We start from the raw sequence: 18,501 nt of genomic DNA, 5'->3' as shown, positions 1-18,501 counted from the left end.
TAAGAAACAGAAGAAGAAGAAGGAGAAAGAGGAAAGAGGAGCAAGTGACAGAGAAAGAGGAAAAAAAGAGCGCATGGACACAGGAAGTCTGGCGCTTTCCATTCACTTCATGACACATCAAATCATCAGATGGTGGTGTGTGTTCACACCCCGGAGATGTCGCAACCAAACGCACCCCACACCCTTCAAATCACTGCTACCGACAATAAGCAGCTGTTCTCGTGTTGGAGGAGAGTTGGAGATGAGACAAAAGTCTTCCTGTCACAGTGGCAAGTGCAACTTCAGAACAAATGCAAGCTTCACTCCAAACTCAAACATCAAAAGATTTTTCCTTAATTTGTTTAATTTTTTTCCCCTTTCTACTGATGTGACCTTTTAGACGCCTTAAATCTCAGCCACAGTTACTCCGAGGTCAATTTGACCTTATTGTGGAATATATTTAAATGACGCGCCACGGTTTGCTTGAAATATCAAAGCATACACAAGAGTCTCATTTGTAATGGAAATGCCTTTAATGACTTTACCGGCCCTTACTTAACGACTTAATGCTTTTAATGTGTCAACAAATTTCCAAAAAGTCAGGCTCGTTTAAGTGATTTCTTTGGCCCTGCTGCATATTTTAATCTCGCGCCTTGATAAGTGCACAGCGCTGATGTGGGTGGGGAATCGGATTTGCTATATTTTGAGGCAGACCAAAAATCATGTATGTAAAATGCAATTTTGAAAAGAAAATGGTGAGCATGTGTGTAGCGTGTGTGTGTCTGTGTTATGATGACACACACTAAAATTACTCCAGGGCCTAGTCCAGTGTGTTTAAATGCAATGCTGAGGGAGCTTTAACTGGAATCAATGGTTTTTTACACTTGAATTTATTTTTCTACTCAAAGTCAAATATTGTAGATTTTCACCCAGTTTGCACTGAAATCGCCACAAATTAATTTTGATTTTATTTAACACATATAATATATTTTCTGTTGTGAAATTTATAAAAAGGAAAATAATTGTACATTATCCAACAAAAATACATATATTTAGAAAAATTTCCCTAGTGGTTTCCTACTCACTTATGCACTTACGGTCACTCGGTGTAGCGTAGTGCTGATGACACAAAGTGGGTCAGTCAGTTTTTTTTTTGTTTTTTTTTTAATTGAACTGAATCGACAGTTTACACTCGTCTCCTTCCTCACCAAATCCAGTCGCAGCTCGGCTGGCCGCAGCCTAGACCAGCTGTCTCCTCCTCACAGGGGGCCGTCTTGCACACTGCACCCTACATGTGCCCCCTGTACATCCCGGGTTGCATTGGTTGGATTGGAGATTGGTGGGTGGTGTTGGAAAGGGGTGATTGGGCTTGCTCACTGCTGACTCATCCTACACACAGACACACACACATACACTCGCAGGGACAGGCAAGCATCTCCTCTCTATCGCTTTCATTCACTCACACTCTTGAGAAGCAGAGGAGACGCCAGGGCGGGGAGTCGGTGGGGGTGACGGCCAGTGGGTGCTGTCAGGCGGTGGTAATCTGACTGGATTACCAACCAGGTGGAAACATTCAGCCTATCTACCCCCCTCACACCCTTACCCTCCCCCTTCCTCCTCCTCCTCTTCCTTCCTCCTCCCTGGCTCCATCCATCTATCATTTCTTCCCTTATTTTTTTCACATGCCTTTCTTTCTTTATCTATCTACGGGGCTTCCCTTTGCCTTTAAACATAATGAGTACCCTAGACACACACACACACACACACACTACTCTATAGTAACTACAGGCCTTTAATTCCACAAGCATGGACAGAAACCAAACCCATGCGTACGCGCACAAACGCGCCGTCTCCTTCCATCACCGTGCAGGTTGTTTGTGCGCCAAGGTGTGTGCAGGTAGTAAGGTGAAGGGGTGTGCCTCATCTGTGCTGCCGCAACGTTCAAAGCCTATGACAAAAAACTTCCAAGGGAAGAGAGAGATATAACTGACAGCCTCCTGATGAATGGACTGGATGGTTGTGCACACACACACACGCACAGCTACAGGCATTTGTAGTAGAGATATGCAGAATTTAACTACAGGGTCTTGTGTTTCACTAACAACACCGAACATGGGGAGAAGGAAAGGGAAAATGCTGGGATGAAAAGGGGGCATAAGCTGAAGAAAGAGCTCAAGAGAGCAAAGACCGAGAGAAAAGAAAGTGAGAAGTGGCAGAGAGATAATCTAGTCTATGACATTTTGGTTATGGTTTATTGCTGTTTTAAAGCACAAAAAACAAGCAGCTTAAGACTAACGTTCTTCAAAGTGTGTATGTGTTTGTGCGTTTGTGCAGCTGCATGTGTGCACACACAACATGAATGTAAACTCCTTCTGTCTGCATTACTTAGTCACACAAATGCACACTCGTTCACGTACACAATCATGTAAACAAAAACGGTCTGCTGTCTGGGAAGTAACACACCTGTTCAATGACAAGAGCAGCCACGCCCTCCATAATACTGCACACCTGTGCTTCTGCGGGCTAAACCTAACCCTAATCGCACACGCAAACACACACACATATACACTTGCACAACTACTGCCCAGGGGCTAACATCAGAGAAAGGGGAAGAAAGAGAAAGAGAAGGGGGGACTGGAATAAAAAGCAAAGCAGTGAAAATGGGAGGGGAAGAGAGCAAGACAGACAGACAGAGACAAAGGCTTTCCCACTGCTCCTATCAGTAATCTAAACGCCTGTGTAATATCATTGTGGGGTTTTATCAAATGTGGGCTGAGTCTTATGGCGTTGGTATGCGTCTGTCATTCCATCACCTTGTCAAGCGCGACCATATTCAAGCAGACACCATGCTGATCTAAATAAGAGGCTTCAGCAAATTGATGGATTGCAGGTTTTCCAGGATATGAAGAAGCAGGGGAGAATGAGGGGAGTCTTTTTTTTTTCATTTAGGATTTTTTTTAAGTGATATACTCAGTTTGATACTGCGAGACTGTGTGTGTATATATATATATATATATATATATATATATATATATATATATATATATATATATATACATAAAGAAATAGTGAGGGTGTCTTCACAAAGATCTGAAACAAACCCTTGTCAAAACCTCCCCCTCCACCCTCCTGTCCCTGCTATGGCCAGCTCCACATCACATCTACCCCCTGTGCTGAGGCCTAGGGCCAGGCATACAGCTTTCTGGATCTCTAAGGGGGGCAAGGACAAAGGTAACCCGCATCCTAACCTCCAAGCAAACACACATACATACACCAACCCCCCATCTCTAAACAACAATCCTCTATGCCCATCATGTCTGTCAAAACCCCATAAGGGACATGCATGGAGAGTCTGGATATCTGGAATCTCAATACAGTGTCATGCACCTTGAGACCCAGTGAGAGGCCCTCTTGAATATATTTCAATAGCATTATCACCCTGCATTACTATGCTTATACCCCCTTTATTCAACATTAAAGAAACATTTTTACACTGGGCCATTATGCATGTCAGCGCACAGCAAAATCAGTCAAGGTGCTATTTAAACTGCAATGCAGGTTACATTTGTATTTGATATATTAGCTTTGAAAATGAGCTGGGCGTGTTTTTGCTCGAATGTTGTGTGTGGAAATCAGAAACAGGCAGGCAGCTCAGCGTGTCATAAAATATAGAAAATATTTTATCAATATAAGTTAATGCATGGAGACTGAATCATTTATAATATATTTAAATGTGGTAAAGTGTTGATCAATATTTATGTGAATTGTTTAATAAGTATTATACTGAAAAGAATGTACGTATGAGAGAATAAAGCAAAGCTTAATAACTTTTGTGCAACAACACGTGTTTTTAGACGTGTTGTCAATAAAATGTGTTGACATTTAGACTTTTTTTACTAAAATATTTTTTAAAATAATAAATAAATAACGTACAGTATCAGTTCAAGTTTTAAGAAACATACACGTTACAGCCTTACGTCAGTTTATATAATTAATATATTTATATATGAATAATTTTTAAAAACGCAGAGGAAGAGCCCAAGTTTACAAACCTAAATGCTCACGTGCAATAAAAAGTATATTAAACAAACCAAGCTGACGTAAAATTGCATTTTAAATTAAAAATAATAATAATAATTGAAAAAAAATTCCTCTCATGTGAAGAAACCAGAACCACAGAACCAGGAGGTGGAGCACGAAATATCAAAAGTAATTCACGGTAGGATTTCTGGAAAAATCCACGCGTGTTGACCTGAAATGTGAAATGTATTTTAGCAACTAATTAAAAATGAAAACCCGGTTTGCCTCAATTTTTTCCCTTTTACACATGAAAACAAGCAAATACACGCGAGACGTGGATGGCCACTCTTGACACACATGGTAACTAATGAGATTTCTCATGTAACACGCATACATTCATCCAGCGCGTGGGTATAAACGCAGTATGATTTCGGACAGTCTTTTCTTTCTCTCTTTGCACGCACACACAGCCCCCCCCCCCCCCCCCCCCCCCACACACACACACACCCCTATTGAGACAGGATACCAAAGCTACTTGTTAAATCTAATGCATGCACTGTCAACCCATTCGCACCCCGTCACGTCTTCGCTCAATATAGAAACCGGATTTTCTGGTATTACCCTCACCTCTATTAGCCAGAGCTCCCCTTCACTCACTCAGTCCCCCCTCTGCTCTCCACCCGGCAACTGCGACCCCCAGTTTGCGCCCAGCATAAACCAAAACCACCAAAAAATAATTTCAAAAACACACACACGTGAAGGAGGAGGAGGCGCTGCGCAGAAACTGGCTCGGCTAATAGCTTTAATTTATTGTTTAATGGGAAATATAAGCGGTGGAATAACCCAATTCTAATTAATTACATCAACTGGCAACGATTAGTACTTCGCTAATTGATGAATCCAAATAAATCTATGACAAGATTATGCCACTAATAATCCCAGCTTGATATGAAAAAAAAAGAAAAGAAATAAAACCAAATAACCCTGGAATTAAAGTTTTAAAACAACAACACCAACAACAAAGGTGAGCTTGGACTGAGTTGTAAATTTAGAGTTAATTCTATCTGCAAAAAGAAAACACATTGCCCTTTTTCTTTTATGTGATTTTATATACAGTTTTTTTAATTCTTGCATTTCGGCAAACAGCCATAAACAGTTGATTAAATAAAGTTAAAAAAGATAATTCCTAAATTCCCCCCACCCCCCGAAAGTCGGAGCACTTTCCGTCAGCGTTAAATTCTAACTCGTCCCTGAAGAGCTCCAAGGTTTTATTTTGCAATATGGGGAACATATGCTTCAGACAAGAGAGACAGAGAAAGAGAGAAACACAGAGTATATATTTTCTTTGGGTTTTTTGTTTGCTTGTTTGTTTTGTTTTTTTAATCCACACTTCTCTGTAGTTACACGGTGGGGAAAAACACCTTGCTTCCAAAACTGACCTGAGTGCGGACCCATGGAAAGGTGGGATGAGTAATATTTCCCGGGCTGGAAGTGAGCGGGGTGCTGCACGGATCCGTGTCCGCCTGGCGCCATCCGAGACGCGGCGCTGTGAACCAAGGCGCTCCGCTCCGTCAGGAGGTGGTGCGGAGGAGCGAAATCTCGGCTTTCCATCCCGATGAGAAGCGATAAATCCCAAATCCCAAAGTAAAATCCGGAGGCACCGAAGGTTTCAGGCACCCAGATGCAAATAATCCCTTTTTATGAACTTCGTGCTCGCCTCGCATTGAGCGCGGTTTTGGCTTTGCAGGGTCGAAACGGAGTCCCCGTCATGTCCTACAAAAGAGAGAGCAGGAGACGAGTCAAAGCGCTGACAATGACGAGCCAGCCAGGGATGTGGCGCTGAAGAAAAGGCTTGACTGAGAGACAGTCGCTGCTCGTGTTTAGACAAACAAGCACGGTTTACAAAGAGAGAGAGAGAGAGAGAGAGAGAGTGAAGAAGAAAAAAAGGAGGAATAAGAAGCTATTCAAATGTCACACACAACAAACGTCCTAAAATAAAACAAAATCCCCACATTTACTGACCAACTTTGGTTCTGCGCTGCACACTAACTTTCTAACGCCGATATGCGCCAGCTCGGAAAGGTGGGTGAAGTCTGCACTGTGGATGAAAATGTGGGTGAAGTGAGTTTGCGTGGATTTACCCCGCACTACATCGTTGGCCCCAACAGAGGAGCCCCCCCCCCCCCCCCCCCTCTCCTCCTCGCGACCGAACACAATGTAAATCCTGAACACGGGAGCTTCCTTTATCAGCGCAAAAAAGAAAAAAGAATGGAGCAAATGACGAACAAATGAAGCATATACAGTACAAGAGTTCACGGCGGTATAAAGCCTCTCCCGGTGAAGGAGTTGTTGAGTCTTGAGGCTCAACAAGCGCCGGTCATAAACAGGCTGGACCTCGGGGCACTTGCGCTAAAACGTTAAGGAAACCATCTGCACCAAGTATAGAATGCGTAAAAAACATATTCTTTTTTTTCTCCTTTGGGTGACTCAAATAGCCTATCACTCTTTGGTTTCAGACGGATACCGTCAATACGTTTATCTTTTGGTGTAAATTGAGATTTTAATTCGAATCTGATCCGGTTCATATGTGGAGGAAATGTTGATCTCTGACTTGGATCGACATTTCTTATATAGGTTTTATAAACCAAGAGCGCCTTTACCGTTCTCTGTTTTTTTATATACACGTGTTTACCAAAGTTGCTTCACCATCGCTGTTTGACTTTTGATAGTTTGCACCGTTGAAATCGGGATTATTATCCGTTGTGTTGCTTATTGAGGAAAACTGGCGTTGAAACAGCCATTTCTATCAACTCATACGGAGTCAGCAGCAGTGGCCCTCGCCTTCTGACAATAGCCATGCATTTCTGCTACACGTACTGTATATATAGGATACAGTGTAATCACAAACACAAATCAAATCACCTCTATGCTTCATCGCCAGAGTTGTGAGGTGGGCAATAAACAGTGAAATAGACTAGGAAATCATCGCGTTTATATGTATACCTCATAGCCTAGGTCATTTATTTAAATAGGACTCCCTGCGATGCTCATAGGGAGCTCTGGGTGCTTCCATTTCCATCCCCCCCCCCCCCCCCCCCCACACACACACACACACACGTACACACACACAAACACACCTCAGCAGTCCATCTATTAGGCCTTTCAATGCGTGGCACGTCCATCTAGTGCTCTGTAGATGCTGATAGCACCTCCCAGGAACCAAGATAGAGGAACAAAGAAAATACCAAATGCTCTGGTGGACCAGGGGCTTTATGAAGTGCATAAGAACAGCCTTCATAAGCTCGGATATTCAAGTCTTCTTTAAGTCACACACACACACACACACACACACACACACACACACACACACACACACACACACACACACACACACACACGCTGCTCAAGGACTCAACTTTCAGGAATTGTATTTTTAGAGGGGATTTTCACCCTGGCTCCCTAAAGTTCGCAGTTCTGATAAAACCCAGCAAATGTGATCGTGAACATGTGTGTGTGTGTGTGTGTGTGTGTGTGTGTGTGTGTGTGTGTGTGTGTGTGTGTGTGTGTGTGTGTGTGTGTGTGTGTGTGTGTGTTATACGTACAAACATTCCCCGTAACCCTTCCTATAAGGATATTTTTTCGCAAAGTGCGAGGGCATGTAAATAATTTAATTTCCTTTTTGTTTGCTGCAGGATGTTATTTTTTCTGACCACATGTAGTCAACAGTAACAGGGGGAAATAAGGGTAAAAGAAAAATAAATGGGGGGAGAAACGGAGGCTGCTGCTGTTTCTGCTGCTGCTGTTGCTGCTGCAAGCTCACTGGGAAGGCAAAATGGACTCTCCTGTCCCCTAGGCAGTGAGAAACAATGGCCCTTCTCCACGGGACATCAATCATAAACTACTATCGTCTGACATTTGTCTATACATTTTTACATTTTCTGTCCATAAACACACGTCCTGGATATTTACATTACACGTCAACAGAGAGCCACTCAGACTACATTTAACAACCTGAGTCTAAATCCCGTGTTATCGCACGCCACGCAAACAAGCGGCGTGAGCAGATCGCGCGTAACAGTTTTGGGAAGAAAGAAAAAAATCATCATTTGAATCTACAGTAGCGTGTGTGTGTGTGTGTGTGTGTGTGTAGCCCACATACGTGAAAGGCGTTCAGACTTCCTTCCACTCTACCCAGACCTCCGAAACCTTCTACACACACCTCCACAAGCACACACACACACAAGCACACATCCACTAAGCAGTGCCCCGAAAAGGGTCAAACTGTCGTCAGAAGAAAATCCCCCCCTTCCCTTACAAAAGTAACCACTGCTGGTCAAGACGACATCACATGAACTTCGCACAAAAGCCAGAAAATCCGCAAAGAATTGCGTTTGTCAGAACTAATGCAATTGAGGCTTCGAGCATAAAAAGAAGAAAAGGAGAGAGAGAAAAATGCGCCTATTTATCTGTGCGTGTGTGCGTGTGTGTGTGTGCGTGTGTGCTGTTTGAGCATAAATCTACTATATCATAAATGCGTGAATCTTTGGATAAAAATGAAAGAAAAAAAAAAGAAATTTAAAAAGGCATTTCCTTTTGAAGTGGTCCGGGTCCAGAGGGCAACTGGTTTCCCTCAACAATTTAGCAATAAAGTAAAGTCGCAAAGCATAACCGGCGCACTAAATCCGGATATTCAGAGGCCGGCTAAACGGGAGAGACAAGCCCGGCTGAGCCGAAGACAGCTCGGCGTCTACACAGCCTTCACACCGAGGGAGCACTGCAGCTTGCAATAAAAAAAACCTCTACCTCTCTCTCGCTCTCTCCCACACACAGAGATAGACACACAAACACACACACTTGCACAATGGAGAACTAACAAAGAAATAATCTACAATTTAAAATGTATGAAAATGGGCTCACTGAAAGAGCAGAAAGGTGTGGAGCAGCACCCCGAATGAATTAGAAACACACGCTCGGCTGTGAGGAGAGGTCAAATCAAGAAGTGACACATATCGCCCACAGCTCAGCACTGCACACTGGACAGGAAACGGTGGAAATAAAGCTACGTGAAATAAATCCCCCCCCCCTTCCCCTCCCTCCTCTAGATTACAGTAAAATCGTGAGATCTGCGCCTTTAATGTATTTAGCAAATGAGAGATGCCTACAGATTAATATTCTGCACAGAACATCAGACCATCTCGCGTTTTATTGCCTCTAATGGAATGACAGCGGATAGCGGTGCGCTTAGAGAACAGCCAAGGTATACCTCCATGTAAATAAAAAAAGATTAAAAAAGACAAAATAATAATAAATGTGTAAACTAAAATTCTCTCTTACTTGAAAAAAATGAACATGAAAAAAACGGCATTCAAACGGCTACAATCACACACACAACACACACACAAAACAAAACAAAACAAAAATGACAAAAACAGAACTGTAAAATAATTTCCTACTCACTGGCAAGTTACATCCACCGTGCGGCGAGTGGCTTATAATGAAAGAAAAAGTACGAAAAATATTCAAAGTGAAAATCCCGGAGTCGCAGAGATGAAACATGTGGGATTGATTACATCCTATGCTGCTGCAGACTGTGGTGTGCAGTCAGTTGAGGTATGGGAGAGACGCATCGTAGAAGTTCAGGCTTGTAGTGAATCGAGGCTCGTTCATGCAGCCGGAGACTCAGACACGCCGGTAGGAGGGAGGGAGGGAGGAGGAGGAGGGAGAGGTTGAAGGGGTGTGTGCGCGGGGAGGGGTGGACTCGCAGGCCTATTGGTTTGAGAACGACAATGTGAAAGCGTGCCCGTGAGGCGCTCCCCCACCACCGCCCCCACCTACCCTTTTCTATACACCCCCCTCTACGCCACACACACACATACACACACACCCCTTTCTACAGTAAATGCGCCCTGCCATTGGTTGCCGTTCGGAGCCAATGAGGAAGCCGGAGGATCCGCGGAGCAAAACGGCGGGCGTTTGATTTGCAGCCCTCGGCGCACTGCGCGGAGAAGACAGGCGGCACGGAGAGGAAAGGAGCCGGCTCTGCCTGCGCTTTCTGATCGCTGGTGGAGAGCAAACAGCGTCTAGCCTTTTATGCCGTGTGATCCCGTTGCAGCCCTCTGTGCTGTCTGTCTGACTGCAACGCTGTTTTATTATTATTGTTATTTTGCCTGACAGCGATGGCGTGGTAGTGTTGTTGGCGCTCCTTTAGGGAAATCTCCCTTTTATGCTCTCCTTTTTTGATCATCTGCTAAATAAATCCTTATTAGAATTTGAATGTACTTTAGTGAACAAGCCTGCTCTGTTTTGCATGTGTGTGCAACTAAAGTCACAACGAGACCTACATTAGCAGGCCTGAAGTTTCAGTGTAGAGTGCAGATTTGCTATATTATAATAATAGTCTGCTTAAAAAGGGGGGAAAATGCTATTGGAGTCCTTAATGGTCATTGCAGGATAATTCAGGCTCTGTATAAAGGAATGTGTTATAGGTTTACACCTTTTAGTTAATATGGCGGGGGATTAAAAATATTGCATCTGTTTTAGGGAAAAGTTATGATTGCTGTAAACACACAAGATAGGCTACGGTATACTGTATATTACCTATATCTATTTATTTATCTATATATATATATATATAAGCTACACACACACACACACACACACACACACACACACACACACACACACACACACACACACACACACACACACACACACACAGGCAAATTGAATCACTGCATAATTTGAAAGCATTACTGTCCTTGGGGTTGGCCCTGCACACGGTTCACTAATTTAGCCAATTAAAAGTGGAAGGATATGGGGGCTTGTGTGTTTCCATGTCGAAATATATGAGCTGCTATAGGCTAATATTGCCGCGCGGGTTTGTTTATACGTGGAGGCAAAGGGTTAAAACTCGGGCGCTTCGGTGCTGCGGAGCTCCCGATTGGCTGGCAGGTTGCCAGAGCACCGTCAATCACCGAGTGTAAACAAGGCTCTGATTGGCTGCTGGCCAGTCCGCACTGGGCTGCCTGAAAAAAGCAATTACTGCCCTTGCGGTTTCAAGGCGGCCCCGTGCTGAACGATGAAAGGAGATAAGGAGGGGCGGTTTCAAGGCGCCCCCCACGGCGAACCCCGTTGGCCCCAGAGCAAAAGGAGAGTCAAGAGTGACTAAATCAAAGGGAATACGGTTAAAAACAACAACAAAAAAAGGTAGGGGGGCAAATTACACGTTGTAATAAATGTAGGGGATAGATTCGCGGAATGGTGCAATAACAACTTGTTTTTTTAGAAAATGGAGGCGAGGACGGCAACAAGAACCGGAAAGCAACTATTTCTCTACCGAGAGGGAGCTCTTCTTCTTTCTTTTATGGTGGAAGAAAAGTTTTGTCTACAAAGGAGACAGCGGGAAGACGGCCGAATGTGGGTTTTTTTTCTTTTGAGTTTTAATAAACAGAATAAAAGCATTTTCTCATCTAAACGTTAAAACGGTGACACCACTGTATAGTCGGAACCGAGCTTTGATTTTGGGCGGCACGCACGCGGTGTTTTGACCAAAAACTTTTTCTTTTTTTATTGCCAACTAATCAATAACTAAGTGGACATTTCCGGGTTCACGCGGGAGTATAAACGGTAGGTCCGTGACGATAATAAGTTGGTCTTTAAATTGTTTGTGAAAGGGTGTCGGAGGGTTTTTGTTTTCAAATATTCCATAAAATATTATATATAAAATATTCCATAAAAATATGGAAACATTTTTAATTAGAATATTTAAATATATGTCATTACTTTGGCTAAATGTTCGAGTCCTATTACAAAAACACACAAAAAAGGGTCATGTTTCATTCTGCAGACAAATCCTTGCAGCCAGCCTGTGTGCTTTTTAGCTGAACTTTTCCACCACCGGCACCACTGAGCACGCACTTTATAAAGTATATCCAGGCTGTTCCAACTGATGTCCCTTTACATTAAAACAGAGACTCTCTCCCTTTGCTTTGGTCCAGTCCCAAACAAAACATTGGTGGGGGGAGTGGAAAGGGGGGGGGGGGGGGTTGGAGTGAGCCAAGCTGGTCTGCAGCCGATAGATAGCTTATAAAACTGTACTCGCGCGGAGCGAGGAAGGGGGGGGGAGATCTCGACACTTTCGTGTGAGAGGAATTAATTGATACATATAAAATTCAAATCAAATAACGCCAAAGCGCGCAGATTTATCGCGGCCGTAATTAGATAATCGTTACCGTCTTTTCCCATTTACCCAGCAGCCTGCGTGTCCGAGCCCTGCACTCTCCAAAAGGCTTCAGCCACCACATTCACAGACACACACACACACACACACACACACACACACACACACACACAAAAAGATGCACAAAGCTGGATTTTATGAAGACTCGCACTGTTGTTCAAAGTGACTATTTTAATAGCCCAAATGTGCTTTGAGGCCAGTAAGACGTCTCTAAATTATAACGCATTAGAGTCCATTAAGGTACAAATTAGCATTGTGAAAGCTGGTGCTGTTGGTCCATCAAAATATGCAGGCTGTGTATTTACTCACCGGGCCTCAGTGTGAAGAAATAGATTTTTTTAATATATTTATTTTTAATGAATAATTATTTTTCTAATAAGGGAGTTCTATTACTTGCATGAAGGAATATATTAAAAGACCAGGTAGACCAAATATGTTTTACTTTATCTCACGCCAAACAACAAAAACTCCTGCGGAATACAGCGTAAATTTGGATCTTAATTAACCATTACAGTAAATGATTAAAATCAATGTTGACGCTTTTCCTGACTCCAAAAGCTTTTTTTTTGGGGGGGGGGGGGGGGGTTGTTGTTGTTGTTGTTTTTTTTAAGGAAAATTAGAAGGAAAACGAGTACTACATCCAACCCTACTACACAGCGTGCTGGGCAATGCATGTGCAGCCGACTATACTGACTATACCTGGCCAGTAATAATTAATATTATTATTACTATTAACTGACTTCATGTCCCCGCTCAGTCTCCTGAAGGTGTTGTCCTGTGCGCTAATGACAAGAGGGACAATAATAAAGACTCCTGCTCCGCAGCTCACAAAAAAGGGCTCCGCCACTTAAAACAGAAATCTGCATTTAATTTATTTAGTGACAAGGAAAAGCCTTTTACTGCTTGATTTTTATTGGTTCTCTTTCACTTAAAAAGAAGTGGGGGGCTGGGTGTGCGGGTCGGTGCGTGCGTGTGTGGAGACAGAGACGAGAAAGCACAATACGCACACACGCACACCCAAGCCTCCTCTGGTCCGTGTGCCAGTGTGTGCTACCCTAGAAGGAGGGGGGAGAGGAATGGAGGGGGGTGGGGGGTAATTAATGCGGATTGACTGATTGCTCTTGAAACAGACCGGTCCTGCGCGCGGATTGTCCTCGAGCAATGAAGCGTTCCTGACTGACACTTTCCACCTACCCTTCTTCGCTTCCTCTTTTCCACTGCTTCTTTCCTTCTCTCGCCCTCCCCTTTCTCCCCTTGCACACTGGGAGCAGTGGGCGAGACCGCTCGAGCTCGGCCGCTTTTTCCTGACGTCCAGCCCCGGCCAGCAGAGGCACTTTTCTGCTCGAAAGCTCGGATGTCACATCTAACAACCCAGCATTTTATTTTATTTTTTAACTTTATTTTTCTACTTTTGTGGGGAGGGGGGTTGCTTCCAGACTGTGCAACTCTATCAGTTCACTTCAGATTAGCTCTGTCTGAATATATCAACTTTAGCTTCTCGTGACGAGTCACATCACCGTAAGGAGGAATTTTCCGCACATTAAAAGTAGATAGCTAAAGGGCGTTTAAGTCGCCTTCTCCCCCATCCTATAAAACCGAATAAACGTCTGAACTGCTAAATGGGAAACATTATTTTTAAAAGGATAACCCAAGAGCCAACGGGAAACACATTGAACTGGTTGGTTTTTACATGTGTCCAAATGGAGAGCAGTCTCCACGGGAGGCCCATCGTTCAGGGCAGCCCTTCTTATTCTCACCAGATATTTCTGATAGGCCTTTAATGATGAGAATTTCCAAACGGGGTCATTCGCCAGGGAGACGCCCCGACAATCCAAGGTGGTGCAACCCCCGTGAGACAATAGAGTCATATGAGAGGAGAAAAGAAGAGAAGCGCTGCCAAGCTTTGGGACTGTGTTATAAAATAAAGGAAGAAGAAGAAGAAAAGGGCTGTTCCTTTTCCCCGATCTTATAGCGGCTCTCTCTCTCTTTTGGTTCCCAACACATTTTAAGACATCAACCTGATCACAAAAACAAAAAACAAAAACAACAGAGGAAACATAGTGAAAACACAAGTTGACTGGACACATACAAACAACGTGACCTTTTCTCCCCTGTGTGCCGGACAGATGCTGCTGTAACGAGTCAGGAAATGCGAAATAAATAAATAAATAAAAAAGTTGCACTCCTCCACGGAAACACTGTAAAGCCGTATGTCTACTGACACCTTTAGATCGAGACACTGCGTAGCGGAGGAAGATGATGATGATGATAATGATGGTGACAGAGGGAATGGCTTGGGAACCAAATTAGTGCCTGTCACAGAGCCATATATCCGGCTGTAACCACCGCCAGGCCTGTACGGATGAGATGAAAGCACCGGCATCTATTTATGGGCCATCAAAACACGCAGGTGGAGGCTTTAATTATCATTACCATACGAACATAAACAGCCATATCGTGTGTGACTTTGCGCTGTTTGCGCTGTAAGTTTGTACTCAGCAAAGGGTGAGGAGAGAGAGAGGTGGGGGAGTAAGCAACTTTGGGAGATGTTGCTATTATACACACAAATAAGTGGATTAAATATAACGCGTGTCTGATGTGCAGCGGGGCCACTTCAGCCTGGTACCTTCTTAATTTGTGTATTTGTCTTTTAAGACGTCGACAGCACTTCCTCCACCGCAGAGACGTGTACATGCACTCACACACTCGCGGGACGTTGAAAATGAAAGACGCCTTTGTATTTCTCTGGTTGCTCACAAAAAATGTTCATATAATACAGAGTATCTCCACGAGGGACAGTGGGGTCAAGAGGTCACCCACTTTCTGCAACGAGCCACACAGCATTTCAAGAAACGCCACTGATTCCTTTAACCGGACTTCTTTTGCAACACAGGACTTTGCGTGACTCCATCACGGTGACGCACCAGCAGCAATCTGACTGAAGAAACAAGACTTTCAGAAATCTTTCAACTCTGAGGAAGATGTTTTGAATAGTTTTGAACATACAGTCCTCAGGACGTCCTGGAGTCTGTTGCTCAAACCATAATGGAAGTCTCATTTTGAATGTATTTGATAATAATTACACAAATCACGAGATTGTGGATCATCTAAAACCCATCCAACAATAATTCGATTTGGAAGTGTGCTCATATGTGTTCAGAGATTGAGCTTTAAACAAGTTAAACAAAATTTGAAAAATGTGAAGATAACTTTAACTATAATAAAGGTATTTATTATAGTTAAAGTATATATATATATATATATATATATATATATATATATATATATATATATATATATATATATATATATATATATATATATATATGTGTGTGTGTGTGTGTGTGTGTGTGTGTGTGTGTGTGTGTGTGTACATAATGTTATTTTTTTGGTCCATACAAAATGAACACTAATTAAAGGCTACATTATAATTGGAGCAAGCTTTATTCCACCTGCTAAAAAATTTGCTGTATAATTTTAGATGATTTTGGGCCATTAAATAAAATAAAATCCTAGTAAAATAAAATACTAAATTACTAGTTTTTATTTTAGTTTTTAGGACAAATTCCAGATGTGTGTGTCTAAACGATCAGAATTAAAGGGAGTGTTTCGTTCAGACTTCCCGTGTCTGCAAACTGAAGTTTATTTTCTTTTCCTATAAAGCGTCGGTGTGTTGGCTCTGCTTGAGAACTCTGGGAACTCTGCACGCGGGCGTGAACACTGTATTTGACTTCACTAATCACGTCGGTCACAATCTTTCGTTAATTATCTAAACAATGGATGCGTCTTTGAACGTTTATTTTTAAATAAATAAAGCACAAGTACAAAGCAATAATGCAGTGGAAACTTTGTGGTGGTGGTGGGGGGGGCTGGAAAGAGAAATCCCTGCATCAGTCTCCAAATCCAGGATCAGTCAAAACTACCCCCCCTCCCCCCTTGCTGCCACTTTATCAAACTAAGGCAGAAATCAGACGAACTGCCTGCCAACGTTTTGCCCGTGTGTGTGTTACTGTGTGTGTTATTGTGTGTGTGCGTGTGTTGCTGTGTGAACAGAGACGGAGTGAGACAAGCAGATAAACAAGAGCTCAGTGTAAGTGCACAGTTTTGCCGCGTAACTTAATATAACAGGAGAAAACCTGATAAATTATAACACCCAGCTAAGGGGTGTCACTCGAAGAAGTGTGTGTGTGTGTGTGTGTGTGTGTGTGTGTGTGTGTGTGTGTGTGTGTGTGTGTGTGTGTGTGTGTGTGAGGCCCCAACTGACAGACCTTCTCGCATTAACTTCATACTCTTAAAAGTATCCATCTGTGTCTGATGACAGATATCACACGTTTTAGGACAAACCGTTGTTGGAATCGTTCAGCCTACAAAAGCGATTCTGCAACGTTTTGTGTGTTTTTAGATCTAAATAAATAATCACAGCTGTACAATCAAACATTTACATAAATAAATAATTTCATGTACGCATACGCTACTGGACTGTGGGGCCACGGCTCAAAAAACGCTTATAGAAATGTTTAGGCTAGTTTTTAAAAAATGGCATTGAAAATACAAGAAAACACAGCGATCGATATATAGATATATATATTTTAAGAAAGCACTCCTTGAATAACGTCAAACACAAAACAAAATACCACCTACCTAATAAACAGATGTTCCCCCAAAGCGCCCAGCTTTAAACTAAAAAGGAAAGAAAATCAAATGAGTCTTTCTTCCTCCCCAAAACTTAAAAATAATCGAGCTTAACGCGCATTCAACTGTGTAGCCTTAAACAGTCCTCCCATTTACTTACATGTTAACTCTTTTTTGCCGTATTTACCCACCGAGGGATTTCTCCCGTCTACAAGCGGCAGGATCTTCTGGATGTGAGTCTCCGTGAAGCTTGTATAATAGCAAATTTATGCCCGGATGACGCGTCCTCTCGCTCCCACAATGGAGCTAAAGCGCTGACATTAAACAAAAAATTGATGGAGAAACTCTCCCTTGCTCCCTCTCCCTCTCTTTCCCATGCACTCTCGTCTCCTGCAGGAGACTAGAAGCTTTCTTGCATTCTGTTTTTTTTTCCAGGGGAGGGGGCAACGGGACATCATCAGGCATGCTTATATGAGTCGCGCACCAGGAATACTCCCACTCCCATTCCCACCAACAAAGGTGTAGCTTGAGCTCACACACATTTACTCACACACTGACACACACACACCTTTTTCTCACCACTACTGTTTGTTTTCATTTGTGATTGTGCTGAACCGGATCTATGCGTGAAGGTGGAGCAGGAGGAGGAGAGCAGGCCAGTCACACATGCAACTTTCTGATATTTAGCTTTAAGAGGGGGTTTGTTTTGTTTTTTCACCAAACTGGCCTCCCTGTGCTTCCTCCTCACTCCACAAGTTTGATCAGACTACTAAACTAGGTCTACCGTTCATCTGCGTACCATGTTTTGGCCTATCACGGCGCTGTAATGGAAGGCAGACCACACCAAACTCCTTGTTTTTATTTGCGGAATAGTTCAAGTCTGGCATGAAAAGGAGCAATCAGTCCTTTCTGGAAATCTAATTGATAGGCCCATTTGTTTATAGTGGCGGTTATTTGGCAAATGGTAGGCCTAATTACCGCCTGGAGGTCACAGTTTACCCACCTTTCTTCTTTTTCTTTTCTTTTTTTAAATTCACCACCTGCTCTGTATGTAGACGCTTTCCAGAGTTTCTAAATTTTTATTTTTTTGAGGGGAGGTTTATTTCTGAAGATAAGCAAAACAAACAAAAACAAAACAAAAAACACCCAAACAAAACAACAACAACAACAAAAAAAACACCGCCATACACACACGGCTTCAATTGTAAAGCGCTATAAACGTTTAGCGCGGGCGTTAAAGAGTCCGCGGTATTTCTGCGCGTTCGCCTCCGCCGCCTTTGATCAAGTCCGAACGGTCCAGACAAGTTTGCGCGTAAAAGTGAATTTATCTCCACGGGAAGGAAGTCGAGCCTGCTTCGCTGCGTCTGCTGTGGACTGGAAAAAAAAGAAACAGAGACGTGATTTCAAATGAAATCGCACGCGAAGACCGTGCTCCCTTTAGGAAAGGCGCTTCGCTGATAAAGCGGACACCTACGTACATAAAACCAGTGAGACGCAGGATGGAGAAGAAGCTTGGAAGTGATCGCAAACTAATGTTTGTGCCGCTTGTTAGCTGGGAGTCGCCTGTCCTTCACGGACAGCACCTCAGCCACGGCTTTCTCCTCTTCTCCCCCTCCAGTGCAGCAGCCCCC

General features: G+C 43.2%; 1 protein-coding gene and 1 long non-coding RNA gene across 3 annotated transcripts in view; one reads left to right on the top strand and one right to left on the bottom strand.

Moving 5' to 3' along the window:
• The window catches only part of bahcc1b (BAH domain and coiled-coil containing 1b), a 61,503-nt gene extending 44,188 nt beyond the window's left edge, over positions 1 to 17,315 (bottom strand). The window contains exons 1-3 of one of the 2 annotated variants that reach the window (XM_026178931.2): positions 17,031 to 17,315; positions 16,880 to 16,918; positions 5,439 to 5,772 (exon numbers count right to left, since the gene is read on the bottom strand). In XM_026178931.2, the coding sequence (XP_026034716.2) occupies positions 5,439 to 5,610 (172 nt within the window). In that variant the 5' untranslated portion in view covers positions 5,611 to 5,772; positions 16,880 to 16,918; positions 17,031 to 17,315. Of the gene's footprint in view, positions 1 to 5,438; positions 5,773 to 9,456; positions 9,691 to 16,879; positions 16,919 to 17,030 lie in introns of those variants that run through there. The other variant, XM_026178929.2, reaches the window with a different exon arrangement.
• On the top strand, positions 10,981 to 11,481 carry LOC145430440 (uncharacterized). The gene is made up of 2 exons (XR_013911013.1): positions 10,981 to 11,205; positions 11,285 to 11,481. It is a non-coding gene; the product is annotated as an uncharacterized LOC145430440 (long non-coding RNA).
• Positions 17,316 to 18,501: the final 1,186 nt, after the last annotated feature.

The sequence above is a fragment of the Astatotilapia calliptera genome, chromosome 8 (assembly GCF_964374335.1).
Source record: "Astatotilapia calliptera chromosome 8, fAstCal68.1, whole genome shotgun sequence".
Classification (NCBI taxonomy): Eukaryota; Metazoa; Chordata; class Actinopteri; order Cichliformes; family Cichlidae; genus Astatotilapia; species Astatotilapia calliptera.
The sequence above is the reverse complement of the archived record's forward strand: the minus strand, read 5'-3'. Positions and strand labels throughout refer to the sequence as shown.